At 42.1% G+C, this 16,970-nt stretch overlaps 1 protein-coding gene across 1 annotated transcript in view; it reads left to right on the forward strand.

The window, feature by feature from the left end:
* The window catches only part of pomgnt1 (protein O-linked mannose N-acetylglucosaminyltransferase 1 (beta 1,2-)), a 34,010-nt gene extending 19,871 nt beyond the window's left edge, over positions 1 to 14,139 (forward strand). Inside the window, exons 11-21 of the mRNA XM_061738883.1 lie at positions 743 to 826; positions 3,205 to 3,246; positions 3,325 to 3,383; positions 6,942 to 7,014; positions 7,921 to 8,049; positions 9,315 to 9,440; positions 9,829 to 9,893; positions 9,985 to 10,029; positions 10,577 to 10,712; positions 10,801 to 10,910; positions 12,838 to 14,139. Of these exons, the coding sequence (XP_061594867.1) occupies positions 743 to 826; positions 3,205 to 3,246; positions 3,325 to 3,383; positions 6,942 to 7,014; positions 7,921 to 8,049; positions 9,315 to 9,440; positions 9,829 to 9,893; positions 9,985 to 10,029; positions 10,577 to 10,712; positions 10,801 to 10,910; positions 12,838 to 12,913 (945 nt within the window). The 3' untranslated portion in view covers positions 12,914 to 14,139. The remainder of the gene's footprint in view (positions 1 to 742; positions 827 to 3,204; positions 3,247 to 3,324; positions 3,384 to 6,941; positions 7,015 to 7,920; positions 8,050 to 9,314; positions 9,441 to 9,828; positions 9,894 to 9,984; positions 10,030 to 10,576; positions 10,713 to 10,800; positions 10,911 to 12,837) is intronic.
* The last annotated feature ends 2,831 nt before the right edge of the window (positions 14,140 to 16,970 follow it).

Genomic DNA, 16,970 nt, shown 5'->3' on the forward strand with positions numbered 1-16,970 from the left:
TTTACAGAGTTTTGCACTTTATTCATTCATTTTTGGTTTAATAAGAGCAAAGTTTTCACTTAAAGCCCAATGGGGCAAATGTTCAATAAAAAAACAGCATATTTGAAATCATTTCTTTGCCTTTTGTCAATTCACAAAATAATCGTAATCGAAAATCGGATTGTGAGAGAAAAAAATCGAGATTTTATTTTTGGGCAAAATCGAACAGCCCTAGCGCCGAGTAGATACTTTTCCATTCATGTCGCACAATCGAGTACGTCACAGCAGCTTCGCTCCAACCCTCCTACTTCTGATCTGGGTGTGGAAAAGAAACAAAGTCCAGTAGCCAGGCTGAGTAGGTGCTTGTGGAAAAGCGCCATTAAAACTGCTCTGGACGTCAGATCTCTGACTTTAATACGTGTTTGAGGTGATGAAAAGCGGTTTAGATTCAGGTCTGAGTCCTGCAAAACTCTGTGAAACTTTATCTTCAGCTCTCTAGACTTAAGCTGGGCAGCAACCTTTTATTTTATAGCTCCGCCGTGGCTTCGGTGCAGAAATATTAATAAGGGTTAAGCAAAAGGAAGGACTTTTTTCTGTTTTTAAAAACCCTCTAAAAGGTTCATCTGAGGTTGTATTTGCCAAATATCCACTATAATGTGATTTAAAGTTTTTACACAAAACACGGGATTAAAAGCGGTCACTAACTTATAAAGCGTTAACATTAATAATATTTCCTGAGTAAACTCTGTTTCTGCTCCTGCAGGAGCCCATGGACGTGGTGGAGCTGTTCGGACTGAAGGGAGTTCAGCACACGCCGATCAGCATCAAGAACGCCAGAGTGTCCCAGGTAAATGTCTGGAGGTCAAAGACCCCCCCACCGGGGTCATGTAGAGTTTAATAGTTTAATTAGAATCCCCATTAGCTACAGCACGACTGCAGCTATTCTTCCTGGGGTCCGCCAACATTTTAAAATAATACAGTACTAAACTAAACATAATAAAAGCAAACCAAATAAATTTCCACTAGATAAAGATAATATTAAATTAAAAATACTCTGCAAAAAAAGCAGAGACATTCCACAAAATGAAGACAGCGAAATGAGAACAAAAAAAAACAAAAACACTGCACAGTTAAGAGTTGAGGTCGTCAAAAAGTCTGAAAAGCAGTCCACAATTTCATTTCATTTGCAGTCTAGAACTTCACAAGAAAGAAAAAAATATATATTCAACAACAGTCATAACCAACTATGTTTCTATTTCCAGCCTGTAAGACATTCAGTCTCAGCAGCTGCTGTTTCAGTGATCTCTATTTCAATGTTCTGTCACTGTTACTGATACTGATTCAAAAGATGTAGCTGAACTAGAGTCTCTGGGTCGGCTGACCCTGACCGAGAGGGTTCGCTTTAGCAGGTTCTACTTTATTTATGTCAGTGTTGAACCGTGGTCACGACCGCTGGGCCTTCACCTCATCACAGAGAAAAGAAATCGGCGCAGAAAAAAGCAACAGTACGATGAATTGAAAGGGTTTAACGCCATTTAACTACCGTCTCTCAACCGTCTCTCAACCGTCTCTCACCGCTCTGCATGGATTTTATGTTGGGACTTCATGAAGGCCTACGATCTTTTGTTTTATTCCCACCCACTTGAAATCAAACCGTGATTGGTCGATTTTCCCGTCACTCACCACACCAAAACACGTAGCTTGGCCTCCCCGGGATTGGTGAAGTCCTGACCAATGAATGAGCAGCTAACCGGGCCTTAATAGAGACGGACCATTCTGATTGGATAACAGGTTTTCAGGACATGAACTTGACAGTAAACTTAATTTTAGAACAGATGAGAGAAAATCTGTTAAATACAGGACTGTCTCAGAAAAGTATAATATTGTGATAAAGTTCTTTATTTTCTGTAATGCAATTTAAAAAAAAAAAAAAAAAAAAAAAAAAAAAAGCTGTAAGCCATGATCAGCAATATTAAAATAATAAAAGGCTTGCAATATTTCAGTTGATTTGTAATGAATCCAGAATGTATGACATTTTTGCATTACAGAAAATAAAGGACTTTATCACAATATTCAAATTTTCTGAGACAGTCCTGTATATTGTATTTAATTCAATGAGATAGAAATAAAAAAGTATATTTTTTTTATTGAATACTTTATTATTATTATTACATTTATTATTATTTCTTTTTTTTTATGCCTTCTCTGAAGGCGGGAAGGCCCTGAAGATTCCCCACTGATTTATGTAGCGTCTATTTATTAGCAAATGTCAGTTCTCTGAATAATGGCGTGGATTCTGAACATTTGTTTATTTAATTAGAAAGGGAATGATGCAGGACGTTCAGATACGTTCAGGTCCGGGAACTAAAACGGGAAGGTCCCTTCCTCTTACCATGCGTTGCCATGGTGAATCACGGTATCTGAGCTCCAGGGATGATGGTTTTTATAGTTGTGGTAAGTCGGAGTTTACTGAACCAACTCTGAACTGATGTTCTGAAACCCAAAACTCAAGATTCAGGACTCATTTTATTGAGTTTGGTTTTGTGTTTTTACTCAGGCCACGTTTCCACATAGCCGGGTATTTACAAAAACGGATATTTCCCCCTCTACGTTTTGAAAAATACCATAATTTAAATAGCTGTTAAGGTGCATTGAGCAGCCAAACCTACAGGGGGCAGTGTAACGAGAAGATAAAGTCATGCTAGCCAATCAGAATCCTGGAAAAAAACATCAACAAATGACACGAGTAACTTCCAGTTACTTCCAAGATGAACCAGAGTCTTTGGTTTGGAGTGACAGAGAAGTGGAGTTACTTTTAAGTGTGACGTTAGAATATTAAACAAGTAAAATACAAGAAAATATTGACGGTTACAAACTTATTGTAACCACAGGTGTCACTCATGACGCTGGTGACGTTTCTGTCTCATAATGTGACGTTCTGAAGAATAAATGTCCGTTTCCCTCCGTTTACAAGCAAACGTGAAGACGGAGTTTTTGCAAATCTCCACTTTGGCCGGAGTTTTCAGAAATGATGGTTTTTGGAGACTTTGAGCTTCGTTTTCGTGTAAACGAACGGCCAAAACGCATGAAAACACCACCGTTTTTGCCACGTGGAAACGAGGCCTCAGTTTGTTGGATCTCCTTTCTGAAACAGTTACTGATGATCTGCTAACATCAAACCAGACCTGTTCTCTCTCACTGAACCGTTGCTTCTCTTGATTTCAGCACTACAAGGCCAGTCTGACGGCGACCTTCAACCTTCACCCCGTGAGTCTGCAGGAAGTTGTTGATCAGGATTGATCGGAGGTGAAGGAACCGACTCATGTTTTCTTCCGTTTCCACCAGGAGGCCGAGTTCGCCATCGTGCTGGAGGAAGACCTGGACATCTCCATCGACTTCTTCAGGTAGGTGCTGGCACCGCCGCTGGAGACGGGCAGGTGAACTCACTCTGTGGATAAAACAAGATGAGACTGACCCACACTAATCCTCCAACCGCCGTCCTGCTGGAACACACACATCGATAAGGATTCTTACTGATGACCGTTACAGATATGTGTCAGCATGTACTTATCAAGTTAACGTAAGTGGTTAAAACAATTTGGGCTTTATCGGATTATTTTAAACTATATAAACACTTTTAAACTCTGTTTTTTGTTCTTGAGCTTTGGTAACGCACACATTTCCCCTTGTGAGATCAATAAGGTCTTAACTTATCTTGATTGAGCTTGTCAATCACTTTCAACAGCTTTTTTGTTTCTACATGAACTATAAAAGGTGAATTTGACTTTTATTCAGTACAATACTCTCGTTGTCAACTCCAGCGGTACCGGGCCGTGGGTCATCTGGTACCGGGCCGTGGTACCGGTACCAGCGGTACCGGGCCGTGGGTCATCTGGTACCGGTGTCGTGCCAAAAAGTGATTTCCTGCCAGAATCTGATTTCTCCCCTGAAAATGGGTCTTTTTACCTGCCAAAAAGTGATTGAAGGCCAAATACAATTAATGAAAGGTTGTTTCTACCTAAATATGATTTGATCTCATTCTTGAGCTTCATAATATAAACACTAGAGCTCACATGATTACTTTTAACTCTTTTAAAGGACCATTACAACACAAAATAGGCATTTTCACCTGCCAAAAATTGATTGAAGGCCAAATACAGTTAATGAAAAGTTGTTTCTGCCTAAATATGACTTGATCTCATTCTTGAGCCTCATAATTTGAAAATCTGACGTTTTAGCGCTATCGTTCAACTGGCTGCTGTGCGCAGTCCCGCGGCCAGAAATCAGAAGAAATCAGATTCTGGCAGGAAATCACTTTTTGGCACAACACCGGGCCGCATAGAGAGAAAAAATAATCTCTGTAGCCCCGACTGATGATGGATGACTCTCAAACTGATGGTTCACAATGTTTTTATTCCTTGGATGTAAATACACTGCAAACACACCGTAAGAGCTATAAAGGAATAAAATTAAATAGTTAGTCTTTCTACATTCATATAAGTTTCATTTAACTTAAATACAGACCGACGCAGATGCTGCTCGCTCGGTAATAACAGCTACAGGAGATTTATGGTTCCGCGTTACACCTACGCAGGGCCTACGGTGTAGTCTACGGCGTAGGGTGCACGGCGACGCACCCTACGCCATAAATCAGGCCTACCGCTAACCACAATACATGAGTAACCATGACAACCAAACTCAATATGTACAAAAATAAGGCATAAGATTTGCAAAGAAAACAAATCCTTATCAGAAGGTGCTTGTTGTGTCAGTTAGGCTCCACTTTAGCATTCCCGACACTAGTTTAGTCTTTCAGACACACTTTCTACTGCCGTTAAACTTTTACCGTTAAAGTCCGAAGCGCTGGATGTTTACGAGGCCTCGGCGAGACGCCTTCAAAATAAAAGCACTAAATATCGGTCTCCTTAATATATAACATAAAAGCCTGGCTTTAAATAACGTTAATGAGACATAAAAACATAAAAACACATTTATAGAAATACTCATATTAAAGGTGATTTACAATTTCCATTATTTTATCTTATTTTTTCGAAAATTATGTTTTATTATTATTCGTTATTATTATTACTATAGAGAATAATGCCGATCTTGTCATTTTATTTAGTTTTTATCAACTACACTTTTAGATTGGGCCGTGAAAATATTGTCAGACATTAAACCGGTCCGCGGTTCAGAAAAGGTTGGGGACCCCTGATCTAGATCCGTGATTCCCAACCCCGGTACCGGTCCGTAGAGCCGTTACTACCGGGCCGTGAAATGGCTTGTGTTCCGATCATAATTAGGGCGATTCGTCGACGTTGTCGACAAAAAGCGATAATCAATCAATTGTCACCAGACGTTTTTTTCCCAATGGAGTGAGGCATCTCACTTCACTTCACCTCATACAATCTCTGCGACAGCCGCGCTGCAGGACGTGTCAGCGCAGCCTTTTTTTTTTTTTTTGCGTCCCAGCGCAGCTGCGGGTAACAAAACTTCAAAAGTTCGGGAGCATTTTAGCCTGGATACGGCCAATAAAAAGAAGACTTGTTTTTTATTTACTTTTTGTATGAACAGCAGCAAAGTTGAATAAAATATCTATTTTTCATTGAAGTACCCATCTTTCTCGTGTTTATTATCATTTGCCACATAATTAAAGCAACCTCATACTAAATTTAAGAAAACAATTTTTGAATTTTTTTGTCATATAATTTCATCCAAAACTTGTATAAATCGAAATGTGTTTCTTTGAGTGGCAGCCCTGTCATGGCTTGGCGGACAATAAGTTCTGGTACCTGACCGGACTGAACAGCGCCATGCACAGGTGCTGTATGCAGGTTAGGTACAGTCAGCTGCAGAGATGAGCGGACCTCAGCAAACCTCCATGAGCCGTTTCTTTACTGGTTGTTCCAGTAAAAGAAATAGTGATGAACAAGTGGAAAATCCTACCAAAAAGAAAAGCAAAAGCTTTAATCGCAAGTACGACATTTGGAGGCGCCAAACCCACTATGTATTTTATGTGGAGAAACGCTTGCCAACGAAGCAATGAAGCCATCCAAGCTCCAAAGACTTAAATACAAAACATCCTTCTCTCAAAGACAAACCAGTGGATTTTTTCGAAAGGAAAAAACATGAGTTAGATTTGCAGAAGCAAGTTTTAAAGGCCACAACATCAGCTAACGTCGCTGATGATTTTAAAATGCATTGTTTTTTTCTAAAATGTTTATTAAAATTGACATAAATTGTCAACCGGTCCCTGAGCTTTTTGTTTATACTTCTGCTGGTCCTTGGCACAAAAAAGGTTGGGAACCCCTGGTCTAGATTACCAGCACAGGGAAGGTTTGGGAAACCGTTCATGCTGCAGAACGACCAGCAGGGGGCAGCAGAGCCACGCTGATGCAGAGATACCAGCAGGAACTTTTCCTTGGCCACAAGTGCCACATTCTGCTGGGAACGTCTGAAGCTTTATTCATGATTGATGGATTTCATAAATCTGCATGCCTGAATATCCATAAGATGATAATCTATTAAGTCCTACATCAGTTTATAATGATCAAGTGTGGTAGTAGGGCTTCAGGAAAAAAGTATTTAAAGCAAAAGATAAAGTCTTGGGTAACATTTTTCTATGTAATAATTAAATGATTCATCCTGTGATATAAAGTAGGATCTGTGAAGGTTTTTCACTCAGTCCAACTGGCTGGACCAAAACGAAAGGGTCCAGGGATTCCCTCAGGTTTCTGCTCATCATAATTAGTTTAGCAGTAGTTTATTCATTTAAAAGAATTCATACAGGCCCCCTGCTGGTGCATCTTGGTTTACATCGTGTTGTACTGCATTTGACATCACTTTTAACACAAAGAGCTTCATCCATGAATGTGTTGGGGTTAAGGTTCATTCACACGCAATCTTACAGGAATACGTTGCTGTCGACACTTTAACAAGGTTCTGTTCTTTGCTCTCTGCAGTTTCCTGAGTCAGACGATCCACCTCCTGGACGAGGACGACAGCCTGTACTGCATCTCAGCCTGGAACGACCAGGTGAGTCCAGGTCTTAGTCACTGACTACGTTTACATGCAGTCAAAATTCAGGTTATTGCTAATATTCCGGTTACTGAGACATTCAGAATATTCCGTTTCCATGCGTGAGCAAACAGGGTTATCCCCGTTTACATGGTAATTAATGAATTGGGATATCTGGATCAAACCAGCGACGCACGGAGAACGTCATGACGCAATTCCCCTCATTTCTGCTTCTTCTTCCTGTATCCAAATCCAAAACAACAACAATAACAGCAGCACGGAGGATAATCAACAGCCCAGTAGAAGTGGTTTTGTTTCTCGTCCCTGTAGTTCGCCTTTTCCAGCGTCTTCCAGCGGAGCTTGATCTGGTCTGGTGTTCCTACAAATGCTGCTTCGCACAACTTTTCTCTCTCCTTCTTGTAAATCTTCTATCCCGGTACTTTCTACCGTCTACAAATGCAGAAATGTTCATATCCTTCATTACATTTATGAAGTGATTAGTCTCCTCCTGGTCTTGGTTTCTCCGTGTTTATAAGAACTTCCTGGACTCAAAAGACCAGGATTCCTTGCAAACAGAGCATGTGCAGAAAACAGATTCCTGTTCCGTTTGATGGGGATATTCTGTTTGGTGTTTACATGACCCAATATTCAGGTTTAAAAGGAGTAACCCAGGGCTCATATTGGGGTTTTTAAAAAAACGGAATTCAAAGGGGTTATTGGTGTTTACATGGCCGTGCAAAACCGGGTTATTGCTAATATTCCAGTTAGAAAAGGGTTATTGATGCTGGAAACACAGTCACTGATGCTTGTTTGTGGTCCAGAAAACCTGCTGCGTTTTTTTGTTGTCACATCTCCATGTTCCAATGTTCCGAGCTGAGAACCCGCTGACCGTTGTTGCTTCTGCTGGTGTTTGTCGTTGCCCAGGGCTACGAACACACGGCCGAGGACCCGGCCCTGCTCTACCGGGTGGAGAGCATGCCCGGCCTGGGCTGGGTGCTGAAGAAAAGCATCTACAAGGACGAGCTGGAGCCCAAGTGGCCGACGCCCGAGAAGGTGCAGAATCTCTGTAGTCCAGGATTGATGTGTCTGGATGATCTCACGCATGTTGAACATCATTCAATACGTTAATGTCCTGATCTACGTTGTTGGAGGAGCTGATTATACTAACTACAGATTTCACTAAACAAGGTTTTAGGTTTGGTTGTCCTCACTGTTCTGGTGGGACGATGTTCTGGGTAGTTACTGGGTGGTTGGGGTTAGGGCTGCAACTAACGACTATTTTAATAGTCGGCTAGTCACCGACTATTGAAACGATTAGTCGACAGGATAATTGGATACAGGATAATTGGTAATTTTTTTTTATTTAGTATGAGGTTGCTTTAATCATGTGGCAAATGATAATAAACACCAGAAAGATGTTTCTAGATCCCTGCTATAGCGGGACTGTTTTCTTCATCCTGCTCTCGCCCGCTTCCACAAAACTCTTATGCCCGCACAATAATAGAGATGCATTCATTTTCTCCCGTCCCGCAAGAGAAATGTCTAGACAAATCTATCTGATTTAATGTTAACATGATCATTGTGGAGCTTGATGGATAATTGACAGTTCATAAGCACCTGACTGAAAGTTAGATGCAAATCCATCATTGTCATCGCACAAGCTTTTTCACCTTTCGCGCAGCATCAATTATGTGATTGATGTTATAGCAACAAGAGTAGCTGTGAGTGGCTCAAATAATACTAATAAATAACATGAAATAAACAAAGTTAACGAATGAAACGAAAATAGGCTTAATATCTTACCAAGGCGAGTCCGTTTGGTTCAAAACTCTGACGTGCTTTCTCTTCAAATGCATTACCGACGTCCCCCCGTGGAAAGCAAGGTCTGCTTTGCAAACCTTACAAGTCATGTTTTTATTCGCCGTATCGAGGTTAAAATGCTGCCAAACTTTTGAAGTTTTATTACGCGCAGCTGCTGTACAGGACGCCATCCTTTTGTTTTACCCGCCACCGCTCAGCAGAGACGCTGTCGTGCTGCACGACTCTCAGCAGAGATTGTATTGAAGTGAGACGCCTCACTCCGTTGGAGAAACACGTCTGGCGACAATTGTCGACAATTTTGATTATCGATTTTTGTCGACAACGTCCACGAATCGTTGCAGCCCTAGTAAGGATTAGTAGTTACTGGTTAGTAGTGGGGGTAGTTACTGGGTAGTAAGTGTTAGTAGTACCGGTTAGTAAGGGTTAGAGGACGATGTTGTCCACAAGTGTCCGGTCTGGAGAGCATGTTGGAGTGTGTTTGTGTGTTTGTGTTGCAGCTGTGGGACTGGGACATGTGGATGCGAATGCCGGAGCAGAGAAAAGGTCGAGAGTGCATCATCCCAGACGTGTCGCGCTCCTACCACTTCGGCATCATCGGCCTCAACATGAACGGATATTTCCACGTAAGAAAGATTTTTTTTGTAGTTTATTTTCCTCCCGTAAAGGTGTCGGAGCACAAACTCGTGATCATAGAGACAACAACCCTGATCTGGACACAGATGAGCATTAAAAATGGTATGACCTCCTGTTGAATGTTGAGGAGATTCTGTTGGACTCCCAAAAGAGCTCTGACCTATCAGGTCTGAATCAAGATCATCTGAGAGGTCCGGGGGTTTCATCATAATAAACCTGATGTTTTGGCAATGATGCCGTTTCATCAGTGCTTATTACAGTTTTTCCAAGAATCTGTTGGTTCTGATCAGTAAACAGTCACTTGGTGAATCTGGAAACAGAAATGTGAAGCAGGTCATGTTTGGTTCTGTAGATCCTCAGTGGTTTTCTGTCCTGCAGGAAGTTTACTTCAAGAAGCACAAGTTCAACACGGTTCCCAACGTGCAGCTGAAGAGCGTGGACAGGTATTTCCCCTGCCGGGTCAGAACCAGCTGTTCCCGTTAGCAGAACTCTGCACAACATAATGATCTGGTTCTGGTTCTGGTTCTGTTTCAGTCTGAAGATAGAAGCTTATGAGGTGGAGATCCAGAAGCTGCTCAAGTGAGTGGAGCGTCATACGGACGAGTTGGTGGGGGATAGTTACTGGGGAGTTATGGGCAGGCCAGCTGACAGTCCTGCCGGGGCCCGGGACAAAATAATCTAAGATGGGCCCCCCTGCACCCGGATCTCTCCTTCTCCTCTTCCTCTCCTCTCCCTCTGCTCTTCAGGTTTTTATACAAGCTAATGGACGTTAACATTAGAGCTAGCCAGTAAGTTACAAGGTTGGTAAACGTTGTAACTGTTTCTTACCTTGCTCTACGCTGACTTTATTAATTCCAGCTTCACCGTCACCGTGTAGTTACCGTGAGGTCGGGGTAGTTACCGTGTAGTCGGGGTAGTTACCGTGTAGTCGGGGTAGTTACCGTGTAGTTAGCGTGTAGTCGGGGTAGTTACCGTGTAGTCGGGGTAGTTACCGTGTAGTCGGGGTAGTTACCGTGTAGTCGGGGTAGTTACCGTGTAGTTAGCGTGTAGTCGGGGTAGTTACCGTGTAGTCGGGGTAGTTACCGTGTAGTCGGGGTACTAACACCGTAACCCTGTGCCCCCCCAGGGAGGCGGAGGTGCTGGACCACACCAGGAATCCCTGCGAGGACTCGTTCCTGCCGGACTCTGACGGGAAAACCTACGTCATGTTCATCAAGATGGAGTCGGAGTCGGACACGTCCACCTGGACCGAGCTGGCAAAGGTACGACCGTCGGTCCTGCTGGGGGGGGGGGGGGGGACTGCTGGCCCTGCTGGTCCAGGATCTGACGTGTTCCTGCTTCTGCCCCCAGTGCCTCCACGTGTGGGACCTGGACGTCCGGGGGAACCACCGCGGCCTCTGGAGACTCTTCAGGAAGAGGAACCACGTCCTGGTCGTGGCCGCGCCGTTCTCCCCGTACGCGTGAGTAAAGCCCTTCTCCCCGTACGCGTGAGTAAAGCCCTTCTCCCCGTACGCGTGAGTAAAGCTGTTCTCCCCGTACGTACGCGTGAGTAAAGCCGTTCTCCCCGTACGTACGCGTGAGTAAAGCTGTTCTCCCCGTACGCGTGAGTAAAGCCGTTCTCCCCGTACGTACGCGTGAGTAAAGCTGTTCTCCCCGTACGCGTGAGTAAAGCTGTTCTCCCCGTACGCGTGAGTAAAGCTGTTCTCCCCGTACGTACGCGTGAGTAAAGCTGTTTTCCCCGTACGTACGCGTGAGTAAAGCTGTTCTCCCCGTACGCGTGAGTAAAGCTGTTCTCCCCGTACGTACGCGTGAGTAAAGCTGTTCTCCCCGTACGTACGCGTGAGTAAAGCTGTTCTCCCCGTACGCGTGAGTAAAGCTGTTCTCCCCGTACGCGTGAGTAAAGCTGTTCTCCCCGTACGTACGCGTGAGTAAAGCTGTTCTCCCCGTACGCGTGAGTAAAGCTGTTCTCCCCGTACGTACGCGTGAGTAAAGCTGTTCTCCCCGTACGCGTGAGTAAAGCTGTTCTCCCCGTACGTACGCGTGAGTAAAGCCGTTCTCCCCGTACGCGTGAGTAAAGCTGTTCTCCCCGTACGCGTGAGTAAAGCTGTTCTCCCCGTACGCGTGAGTAAAGCTGTTCTCCCCGTACGCGTGAGTAAAGCTGTTCTCCCCGTACGTACGCGTGAGTAAAGCCGTTCTCCCCGTACGTACGCGTGAGTAAAGCTGTTCTCCCCGTACGCGTGAGTAAAGCTGTTCTCCCCGTACGTACGCGTGAGTAAAGCCGTTCTCCCCGTACGCGTGAGTAAAGCTGTTCTCCCCGTACGCGTGAGTAAAGCTGTTCTCCCCGTACGCGTGAGTAAAGCTGTTCTCCCCGTACGCGTGAGTAAAGCTGTTCTCCCCGTACGCGTGAGTAAAGCTGTTCTCCCCGTACGTACGCGTGAGTAAAGCTGTTCTCCCCGTAAGCGTGAGTAAAGCTGGATCCTGTCAGCTTTTGCACATGATGCTTGTTACTCTACTATTGAGTTTACTTGTAGCCCTAGACAGTTAAAGGATGAGTCTAGTTGTTAAAGTAACACCAACCAGAGTTACTAGGTGAGTCACCAGTTTCTGAGGAACTCGGGTTCATGAACATCATCCTCAGTCTGATCCAACTTCAGGCCTCCGGTCCAGGTTCCAGTTGGCTTGTTTCAAGCCTTTGAGAGTGCAGGTTTATGCCACAGCTACTATAATAATAATAATAATAATTAATAATAATAATTAATAATTAAAACTAAAAGCGGTTCACGAAGGAGCTGACTTCCATCGGCCGGCCACCTCCTCTGGGTCTGATGTCCCAAAGTAAGGGACAGCTAGAAGGAAGGGGAGAGGGAATGGAGAACTTATAATAAAAGGAAATGTGAGAATATGTGAACTGCCGGTTGGGAATTTAGACACACTTTCTCATCCAAGTCAATGGGGAGGGGGCAGGAAACACACCAAATTTAAAGGGGAAAAGGAAACGAAAAAACAAAAAAAAATCACAAACAAATGAATGTATTTAACTCCACTCCCCTTTAAACCCCCTTTTTTTTTTTTTAGATCAATTTCCCTTATTTATTTTATTTATCCTATTTATTTATTTAGCTTTAGTTATTTTTTTGTCTGCTGTCTCTCTCCTAAAATAACCATCATTCTAGAAAGAGCAAAAACATTGATTTAGTTGTTTTCTACTGTTTTGTTTGTTTTCTAGTGTCCCCTCTTGTCCTGTACTTGTATGCGCTTTTTTGATTTTGTTTTGCGCATTTGTATTGTTACCTGTTTTGTAAAAAACAAAACAAAACATAAACCTCCAGAGTCTTCAGTCTGGGGTCCTGATGATCTTCTGTCTCCGTTCTTCTCTTTTACGTCCAGAATCAAGAAACCGGCTTCGGTGACTCCCATCCAGCTGGAACCCACCAGAGAGGAGGGGGCTCCGGTGGAGATGTGAACCGGAACCAGACTGGACCGTCTGGGCCTGGACCGTCTGGGCCGGAACCAACACCAGACTGTGATCCGGGCTCCACCCTGGACCTGATGATCCGGGTTCAGGGTGAACGATGACACTAAAACCAGAAACGTCACAGCTGTCAGAGTCTGGCATCTGTCTCCATGGCAACCGGCCCGTCCGTGGTCCCGTCTCCATGGCAACCGGCCCGTCTTTGGTCCCGGTCTGAAGGATCCAGCTGATCCTGGTGTCGTTTCTGATTCTTAACTACTGAGTGTTTTTTCCGTCGGTACAAACTTTTTAACTCTCTTATTTATTTTTACGTTAGAATCCATTTTCTTTTTTTTTTTCTTTTCCTCAGATTTTTATCAAGATCAGTGTTCGGAGCATTTCCAGAACATTTATCTTATTTCATAAATAATGAAGTCAGAATGTGTGTATATACCTTCTGATAAATATATTTTTGATGATAAATGTAAAAAGTTGACATATTTTCTGGGTTTAAGAGTGAAGATGAAGCTGCTTTTCTGCGTTTTTATTCCGTTTAATTTGATCACCAGCTCAAAGCGGTTTAAACCGGTTCCAGAGATGTTTCTGGGCTGGTTTAAGGGGCGGAGTCACAGTCTGAACAGGTGTCTTTTTACCTGTAAAACCAAAATCCGTCACCGTGGCGACAGGTTTTCACACCGGACCTGTGATGTCACAGTCCCCCGCCGATCCAAACGGATCAAATAACAGCAGATTTTAAGACTTTAAGGGAAATTATTATAGTTGAGAGTTTTGAGTTTATGGTCATTTATATGCTATATAATATGTTTTAACTTTATTTCTTCAAAGAGTGACTGAACAAAAGGTACGAAGCTGCAGTTTAGAGGAAATGTCAGAACGGGAATCTGCTGCTGAATCAGTGTTGAGTGTTATTTTTTAAGGAAAGTTTGATGAAGTTGTATTTTCAGCCATTTCAGATGGGATTGAAGACACTAACAGAATGTTGAGTGGTTTTTCTGTGGTTGTTTTTGTTTAACTGGTCAGACGTTTCACCAGAACCGTCGTTTATGTCGGAGATGAATCCGATTCATCTCATTTTTCGGTCTTTTCATTTCACATCCCAGTAAAATAATCGGCGCCGGTAAACTTTGGACGTTTGCTTTGTTTGACCTCGGTTCTGTGTGACTGACGCCGACGATCTCTGGACTGTTTTTCTCACGAGAAAGAATAAAAATGTTTTGTACTGATTTATTACGGCGTCTTTTCTCCCCCCGCTGCTCTGAGAGGGGGTCATTCTTTTTCTTCATATATATATATATATATATATATATATATATATATATATATATATATATATATATATATATATATATATATATATATTTTTATTAGGGGGTAAAGCACAGTAGAACAGGGATCAATTATACATTTACATTGAGTATCATATTATTTCTGTATGGAAATCTACAATATATAGGATATTTATGGAGGTAATTTGTGTCTTAATTATTCAATCAAAAAAAAGATTGCTTCAATCCAAAATATATTTTCAATTTAAAAAAAAATTACTTCAATCAAAAAAAATTATTTCAATCAAAGAAAAAAAATGTTTGAATGCAAAAAATATTAGACTCAAAAAATGCATTTGAACACTGTTCTTCTTTGATTGGAAATGTTTTCTCTGATAGAAGTGAAAGTTTTTTGTTTTAAGCAACTTTTTTGATTGAAGTAGTTTTTTTTTTGGGCCATATTATGGGTAGGACATTTTTGTCTCATTTAATCAAAAAAGAAGTTGCTTCAAAAAGAATAAAATATTTTCAATAAAAAAATCACTTCAATAAAAAAGTGTTTGAATGCAAAAAATATTTGAGACCCAAAAAATTGCATTTGAACACTTTTTGGATTGAAAATGTTTTTTTTTTTTCGATTTGAAGTGATTTATTTTTTGATGGAAGTGAAAACTTTTTTTTAAAGTAATTAAGTATTAAAGCTACACAGTATAAATGTAAAAAATAGATGAATAAAAAAGGAAAAAAACAGAAAAAGTAAACGAATAAATAAAAAGGAAGAAGAAAGAAAAGAGAGAGAGGGGGGACTGGAGAAAGTGGAAGAATGTAAGAAAGGGAAGCCACTCATATTCCCAGGCTCATCCCTGACTTTAGTAACTGGAAACAAATCGAAAGACAGAAGGTCATTGTAAACTTTAAGGATCAGTGATGTTTGAAGTGGATCGTGGTTTAAAAGCACCCAGAGGGAAAAACTGGAAACAAAGCTTTAGCGCCGTGTCAGATGGGGGTCATTCTGAGGCCTTTTCCTCCCGTGATGGAGCAGCTGCTGCAGGAGCTGCTGGAGGTCTGCGGCTCCACATTTCCCTGCAGGTTTCTGCTGGAAGCCACATGAGGGAAATTCATGCAAATCTCTGGAGGTGTCCGACCGCAGACCGACCTCGGCTTCAGCATCCTGAGGTTCTGATGGTTTCTGAGCTGAAATCACAGGATCTCTAAACAACCGGGACGCAGCGTCTGCTGAAGATACTGCAGACATCTGATTCTGCTGGACTTTAGGGGGAAATAATGTATAAGAATCACAGTTCATGAAGAGAAAACGGCTTCAACCTGAGCAGGAACTAATAAGACATAAAGACTGAAGGCCAAAAATTAAGAAGGGAAGAAAGTGTTACTGTGCTATTAGAGAAAGGATCTAAAATATATAAGTTTATTTGTACAGCACAATTCAACACAAGGTAATTCAAAGTGCTTTAAAAGTGGCAAGACACAATTAAAACATAAATAACAAATAAAATGATAGAGGTAAAATAATAACAAGCACCAGTAAGGGCAGTAGATCCAGCAGGTTCATCTCATTCTTACAATGACAAGAATTACGTTTCTATACGGTCAAAACGTACAAAGACCGGGTCAAATACAGTATTACAAAAGTAATCTGTAACAATTCATACGGTGAATTAAACCAGTTTCACAATTCTACGTCACAATGCCTGCATTCAGGGCTGATCCATCACTAGTGTAACTTTGAGCGGTTTTCAAAAATCATGTATTTAATCAAGTATAAAGAGTATGCTTAAATAACAAATACAATGATAAGAAAAGAAGTAAAATAATAACAAACATTAATAAACATTTAGAGAAATAAAAACTTGGATATTTTCCATAACTTTCCGTGTAGCTTTTATAAAGTTCCCAGTTTTTATTTTTATATGTATTAAGAGAATGTGACACCAAACAGAAGCAAATAACCAACATGGATCACGTGAAACATCAGGTGTTTCCAGATGTTTCCAGATGTTCTCAGGGGTTTCCAGGTGTTTTCTTTCAGGTGTTTCCATGTGTTTCCAGGTGTTCTCAGGTGTTCTCAGGTGTTTCCATGTGTTTTCTTTCAGGTGTTTCCATGTGTTTCCAGGTGTTCTCAGGTGTTTCCATGTGTTTCCAGGTGTTCTCAGGTGTTCTCAGGTGTTTCCATGTGTTTCCAGGTGTTCTCAGGTGTTCTCAGGTGTTTCCATGTGTTTCCAGGTGTTCTCAGGTGTTTCCAGGTGTTTTCAGGTGTTTCCAGGTGTTCTCAGGTGTTTCCATGTGTTTCCAGGTGTTCTCAGGTGTTTCCATGTGTTTCCAGGTGTTCTCAGGTGTTCTCAGGTGTTTTCATGTGTTTCCAGGTGTTCTCAGGTGTTTCCATGTGTTTCCAGGTGTTCTCAGGTGTTCTCAGGTGTTTCCATGTGTTTTCTTTCAGGTGTTTCCATGTGTTTCCAGGTGTTCTCAGGTGTTTCCAGGTGTTTTCAGGTGTTTCCAGGTGTTCTCAGGTGTTTCCATGTGTTTCCAGGTGTTCTCAGGTGTTCTCAGGTGTTTCCAGGTGTTCTCAGGTGTTTCCAGGTGTTCTCAGGTGTTTCCAGGTGTTCTCAGGTGTTTCCATGTGTTTTCTTTCAGGTGTTTTCAGGTGTTTCCAGGTGTTCTCAGGTGTTCTCAGGTGTTTCCAGGTGTTCTCAGGTGTTCTCAGGTGTTTCCATGTGTTTCCAGGTGTTCTCAGGTGTTTCCAGGTGTTCTCAGGTGTTTCCAGGTGT

Source organism: Cololabis saira, chromosome 13 (assembly GCF_033807715.1).
Source record: "Cololabis saira isolate AMF1-May2022 chromosome 13, fColSai1.1, whole genome shotgun sequence".
Taxonomy (NCBI): domain Eukaryota; kingdom Metazoa; phylum Chordata; class Actinopteri; order Beloniformes; family Belonidae; genus Cololabis; species Cololabis saira.